Source organism: Helobdella robusta (genome assembly GCF_000326865.2).
Source record: "Helobdella robusta unplaced genomic scaffold HELROscaffold_95, whole genome shotgun sequence".
Taxonomy (NCBI): domain Eukaryota; kingdom Metazoa; phylum Annelida; class Clitellata; order Rhynchobdellida; family Glossiphoniidae; genus Helobdella; species Helobdella robusta.
The window spans coordinates 207,372-214,766 of NW_008705542.1; the positions used below are offsets into that span (position 1 = coordinate 207,372).

The 7,395-nt window shown below is 31.7% G+C and overlaps 1 protein-coding gene across 1 annotated transcript in view; it reads right to left on the reverse strand.

The window, feature by feature from the left end:
- Nucleotides 1–5,072: 5,072 nt before the first annotated feature.
- HELRODRAFT_182905 (hypothetical protein) overlaps nucleotides 5,073–7,395 on the reverse strand; it is a gene marked incomplete at both ends in the record, with an annotated part of 2,794 nt that continues 471 nt past the window's right edge. Inside the window, 2 exons of the mRNA XM_009033622.1 lie at nucleotides 5,073–5,117; nucleotides 5,436–5,666. Coding sequence (XP_009031870.1) covers nucleotides 5,073–5,117; nucleotides 5,436–5,666 — 276 coding nt within the window. The remainder of the gene's footprint in view (nucleotides 5,118–5,435; nucleotides 5,667–7,395) is intronic.

The following is a 7,395-nucleotide window of genomic DNA, read 5'->3' on the forward strand; positions in this document are numbered from 1 at the left end:
ATGCATTTACCATATTTTGTATAATTTTGAAATGTATATTTTATATGATATTACGAAGTGTTCTCGGACAATCGCACACACATCGATGCCTACATAGTATGTTTAATTAATAATTCAACTATTAGCAGATATAAAGTGATAAGGCTAGTTAATTAATATTCATGAGTTAGTTACTTTCTCCTTGTTGGTCATTTGCTAAAATAAATTTGCATAAATTTGCCTACTAATTTTTTGTTTATTGTTAATGCTGTAAAATGGAACTTAGATATATTTTAGATGCATAGCTGCTTATAACACGTGTATCATCTGGTATTTATTCGTCCGTCCCTGTATTTCTATGTATTTCTTTGTATTTGTTTGTAATTTTTGTGTACCCATTATTACATACATATGTGTGTGCGCGTACGTGCGTTTGAGCATGTGCGTGTGTGTAGGCGTGTGTGTGTGTGTGCGTGTGTGTGTGTGTGTGCGTATGTGTGTGTCATCTTTTGTATACATTTGCATATGCATAAGTGCACGTGCAAGGCGTGAATGTCTACACTGTATTAGGTGTATGTGGGGTAATGTAGTTCATTTTTTTTTAAATTTCTGTTCCCTGAACTGTTCATAAGAGTATTTTGCTTGCGTGGGGGCCCTGAAATGAACATTTTCCATTTCTTAATCACATTTCCAACATTTTCAACGTCATTATTCGGTAATCCATCAATTGCATTACATAACTACTAACTAGATCAAATTGCTGGATGGCTTAGTGGTTAAGGTGCTTGACACTAATGTTGCAGTGATCTGGTTTGAATGAAAAAAAATCTCACCTATATGCTCTGTGTGTGTGTGTTTGTGTTGTTGGTACTTCTAATTAATGAAGAATACTTGAGAACCATAATGTTATTACTATTTATTAATTATTGCTTAGTAATTATATGAAATTATGAATAGTAAAATATAAAATATAAAATTACACATACATATATTTATATACAAGTATACATATAAATATATATGTGTATATATATATATATATATATATATATATATATATATATATATATATCGCCTGCAAAATTTGACACTTGAATATTATTGTTATACCAATTATAAATAATAATAATTAATATTTTAACTTTCATTAACTTTTACTTTCAATTTTGTCATTGGTTGAGCTTGTATGAGAAAATCCTATCTTCATTGCAATGTCTTGTTTTTCAATAATAATTAATTAATGTTTAAACAAGATATTATCATCACCATTATTTTATGATAATTACGATTATTATTATTATTATTGTTATGTTGTTGTCGTTGTTGTTTGTTGTTGTAATAGTAGTAGTAGTAGTAGTAGTAGTAGTAGTAGTAGTAGTAGTAGTAGTAGTAGTAGTAGTAGTAGTAGTAGTAGTAGTAGTAGAAGTAGTAGTAGTAGTAGTAGTAGTAGTAGTAGTAGTAGTCGTAGTAGTAGTCGTAGTCGTAGTAGTAGTAGTAGTGTTAGTAGTTGTTGTTTTTGTGTTGTTGATGTGTTGTTGTGGTATTTAGCGACTTTCTTGTGTTGATTTTTTTTTCTATTTGAAATTTATTTAACCAAATAAAAAAATTACACAAATAACTGGCTAGACATTTGTTCGTGTGTTAACTTATAATAATAATAATAATAATAATAATAATAATAACGTGAACTCTCTTTTATTTCCAGAAAAAAAAGAAATATAGTAAAATGAGATAAGAGTCTAATTAAAACCTAATAAAAAAAATAAAAATAAAATTGAATTAAATTAAATTAAATTAATAATAATAATAATAAAATGATCCCAAAATATACGTGTGGTGAGTTAGGTTATTCGTGTATTATGGGTACGTATTCTGCATTGTGTTCTGGTCCGGCCTGGTGTTATTGCAATATTCAGGCAGTGTAAGTAAATGTAATGAAGTCTAAATCTCGTTACACATCCAAGCGTATACTAATGTGAGACATTATATACCAAGAGAAACATACAAACAAACATATACAAACGTACAGATACATACAAAATATACAAATATACAGACGCTAAAAGGTTTGCATATATACAAACTTGCAATCATGAAATCATACAAAAAACGAACATGATAAAGGCATGTATGTATTCATGTGTGTATCTATATATGTGTATGTATATATGTATGTATGTATGAATGAATTCATGTGAGTTTGTTTGTTTGCATGTTTGTTTGTTTGTATGTTTGTTTGTATGTATGTTTGTTTGTTTGTTTGTATGTTTGTTTGTCTGTTTGTTTGTTTGTATGTTTGTTTGTTTGTTTGTTTGTCTGTTTGTATGTATGTATGTTTGTATGTTTGTTTGTATGTTTGTGTGTATGTTTGTTTGTTTGTTTGTATGTTTTATTTTGTCGCAGACATGCACATCGACGTCTTAATTGCCAGTTCGTCAGTGTGAACATGGTGATTTCGGTGTAGTAAAATTAGGCACTGGTGATAGTGATGATGATGATGATGGGGTGGTGGTGATGATGATGTTGATGGTTATGATGATTATGATGATGATGACGATGATGTTAGTACTGGTGATGATGATGATGAAAATTTTGTATGGTTTTTCAATAGAGAAATTTTTCACAAGTAGTTATAACAGAAGTACACATATTTGAAGTAGTAGTAGCTTAGTAGTAGTAGTAGTGGTAGTAGTAGTAGTAGTAGTAGTAGTAGTAGTAGTAGTAGTAGTAGTAGTAGTAGCAGCGGTAGTAGTCCTTCATTCTCCATTTCTTTTCCAACAATTTTCTGTCAATATGTATTTACTTTTTCTACTAATCTATTTCGCTTTTTATTCTTTCTCTCCCTCTCCCTCTCTCTCTTTTCATTTTTCTTTCTCCATATCTCTCTCTTTTTCTCTCTCTCTCTTCCTTCTCCATCTCTCTCTCTCTCCTCTCTCTCTGCTTTTCAGCAACTCTCTGTCATGATGATGTTGTGTAAGTATGAAATAGGATAAATTTAAGTAGCTTACGTGTAAATTTGAAGAAGTTTGACTAGGTTTGTATTAAAGTTTGTCTGTCTGTCTGTCTGTTTGTATGAAGGTATGTATGTATAAATGTATGTATAAATGTATGTGTGATTGTTTGTTCGCTTGTAAGCGTGTGTGTGCGTGGAGAATTCAGTAACATCTTATGAAAAATATGTCATGACGAATGACTCCTAATAGATATTATGAAATAGAAAATTATTTATCTGCCATCTACCTATCTTTCATTTATTCTTTCATTAACCCGTCCAACTATCCATCTATCTAACTTTGATTTTTTTTATCCATCCAGCTGTCCATCCATAATATTATCATTCATCCATTGAATTATTTATCAATTCATGCATCTAAAAATTCACCAATTCATCGTTTTTCTAATTATCGATCATCCGTCTATCATTTTATTCATCCATTACTTTAATAATTCATCATTTTATTCATCCTGGTTTCTAACAGTTCATCCATCAATCCATCCATTTTTAAATCATCACACTAATCCATCCGACTGCATAGTGTATCTTCACTTCATCCATCCATTCATTCATTTCAAACATTCATACATCCATCTTTCCACCATCCATCCATCTTTCTACCATCCATTCGTTTTTCCACCATCCATCCATCCATCCATCGTTCATCGCATTCCTCCATTTGTAGATTACTAAGTATTAATAAAATAGGCTCAGCCATGTAATGTTATTAAAGCCTGGTTGTGGTTATACGTTTTGACGTGTCGAGAATAATTTTATTTTTATTATTCATCTATCAATCTATCTATAAAAAACCGAATAAACGAATGAATGAATGAATGAATAAAGGAATGAATGAAGGAATGAAAGAATAAACGGATATCTGGGTAAGTGAAAATATGAATGGATGTATGAATGAATTGATAATTGAGTATATATTAACTCAGAAAATTCATCCAACATCTCGAAAGTTTATTCCCATGATCATTCATTCATTCATTCATTCATTCATTCATTCATTCATTCATTCATTCATTCATTCATTCATTCATTTTTTATTCATTTTTTCTTTCCTCCTTCATTCCATTTGTTCGTCCGTACGTCCATCCGTTCACTCATTCATTCAGGAAAGATTCTCGAATTTTCGTTCTGGTAATTGGATTGGTCGGTAGGTAGGTAGTAAGAGATGATGATGTTGATGATGATGATGACGACGATGATGATGATGACGATGATGATGATGATGACGATGGTGACAAAGATGAAAAATAATAAAAAAAAATGCTTATGATGCTTTCACAACAATAATAATTTCGTTTATCATTGATTCGTAATTCGTTTATTTATACATACACGCACACACACACACACGCACACACATGTACACAAACAAACAAATACATACACATATATAAAGAAACATATAGACACATACAAACACATGTGCATACGTAATTCTCTGCATACATGACATTAGAAAACATTAGATACCATATTTGCCATTCATTTGCTTGTGTCATAAAATATAAAATACATAAACATGTATGTTTGTTTGTGTGTGTGTGTGTGTGTGAGTGTGTGCGTGTGGCCTAATTGTTTTTAGATCGATCGTTAGCAATTAGTTCGCTGTTTGTCAAATTTTGATTTCCAAAAATATATTAAATATTGCATCGCTTGTTCGTTTGTGTGTCCTTGTGTGTGCGTGCGTGTGTGTGCGTGCGTGTGTGTGTGTGTGTATGTGTGAGAATGTGTATGTACGTGTGAGTGTGTGTGTGTGGGTATGTATATGGTGGTGGGATTGGTTGGTGGGATAGTTTTGAGAATTAATTAAGGGAAATGTAAAAATAATAAATAAAAATTATCCTATGTATAATTCCTACTAATATTGCTAGAGTGACCTACCAAATTATTCACTGAATATTTTATTGTCCATTTGATAACTTGTCGTTAGCGTGTTTTGCATTTTCAGGTATTTGTTCAGATTTAACTTCGTTGGTTTTGTTGGCTTTTTGTTAAGACTAGTGTTGATACAACAACAACTTCTACTGCTATTACGAAAACTATTACTTCGAAAACTAATGGTATTAGTAGTACTGTTACCTTAACAACTGCTTTGTGGCTGTTGTGGCTGTCGTGGCTGTTGTGGCTGTGGTTGTTAATATTGATATTTTATATGTAAGCAATAAATAACCACTACAACTACACCATCAATATAACACTACAAGACATTGTTTTAATGAAGTTGACAAATTGACAATGACCCAAAAATCAAAAATACACACACATACACACACACACATACATACATACATACATACATACATACATACATACATACATACATACATACATACATACATACATACATACATACATACATACATACATACATACATACATACATACATACATACCGTTACGTTACCGTTCCGGGCACCTTTGCTGAGCGCTACGTGCAGCTTACTAGCAAAGAAAGCGGTTTGGCTGCAACCCGGGCATCTGACGAGAAGATCAAAAAGTACGACGGAGCTCTCCCCTCGATGGAGTTTTTACCGATTTGTATCGAGGTCCTCGGCCCCATGGACCGTAACACCTCCGGGATTTGTAAAAATATCAGTATTAGGTCAGGCGATAGTAGGGAATATTTTTTTGCTATGAATAATATCTCGTGCATTCTGCAGCGGTTTTTGCGCGTCTGTGTGTTGGAAAATGTGGAGTTGAATGCCGACGGGGTTGAGTGACGTTATAGCAAATAAAATCAAATTTAGTCAGACGCTTGGCTTTTGGTGTCATTCGTCAATGATTTGGTTTCAACATAAATACATACATACATACATACATACATACATACATACATACATACATACATACATACATACATACATACATACATACATACATACATACATACATACATACATACATACATACATACATACATACATTTTTACTTGATGTTTGACGGTTCAGTGTCACTCATCATGTTTTGGTTTTAACATACATACATAAATACATACACACATATATACGTACGTACGTACGTACGAAAGCTTCTCCCATATAAGCAACAAATTTCCACATCATCGTGTTGATGACATCTGATGATAATTTCCAGCTAATTGTTAAATTCACTTCAAAAAATTTTGTTTTATAATTCAGTAATTACTATATAAATTATATTATAATAATAGTAATAATAAAAATGACAACAAATAATAATAATAATAATAATAATAATCTAATAGTTTATTATATAACATGTTGTTCCTTCAATGATTGCATTTCTGACAGTCTTAATCCAATAATTTCTTATATAAATGTTAATTAACTAAATCTGTTGATTGTATTATCTCAAGGTAAGTAGGTTGTTGATAATCATTTCTTTGTTCATTCATTTTCATTCGTTCGTTCGTTCGTTCATTCACACTTTTTTTATTTATTCATTCACTCATTCATTCACTCATTCACTTTTTTCTATCATTCATTCACTAATTCACTTTTTATTCATTCCAACATTCGTTTCGTTATCACTAGGGTCATTAAACTTATTATCATCGTCATCACCATCATCTTCATCATCATCACCATCATCATCATCACCATCATCATCATCACCATCATCATCATCTTCATCATCACCATCATCACCATCATCCTCACTACCACACAGTCAGTTGACAAGCTTAATATCCAAGGCATCAGCCCCACAATAACGAATGCCAGTTATAACATGAAAGAACTTCATCAAACTATACCTTCACATATTACATTCATATATACATATATATATATATATATATATATATATATATATATATATATATATATATATATATATATATATGTATCTATATTTGTATGTGTAGAAGTATATGTGTCTATATGTGTCTGTGTGTATGAAAGATGCAAAGAGAAAGAGAGAGAGAGAGAGAGAGAGAGAGAGAGAGAGAGAGAGAGAGAGAGAAAGAAAGAGAGAGAGAGAGAGAGAGAGAGAGAAAGCAATATGTATGTGTAAATAAAAGCAACACTGTTCGGGAACGTAGATTTTGATCGAGTACATCATGATGCAGATAATGGAATGAAGGAGTAAAATGATGAGAGAAAGAAAGAATGAGAACAAGAAAAAAAGGTTAAAAAGAGAAAGAGAGAGAGAGAGAGAGAGAAAGAGAGAGGAAAAATAAAAGAAAGCGTGGCAGTTGATAACGACGTGATTCAAGTGTTACTCCTATACCATCTTGTACGTAGGTGAAGATGATGATGATGATGATGGTATAATACACACAAATACAATAATAATACCCATTTTACGACCTGAGATCTATGCGGGCTTACAGCAGTCACATGGTATATTTATTTGTACGTACGTATGTTTATGTGTTTGTATGTGTTTGTGTGTGTCTGTCCGTCTGTGTGTCCGTCTGTGT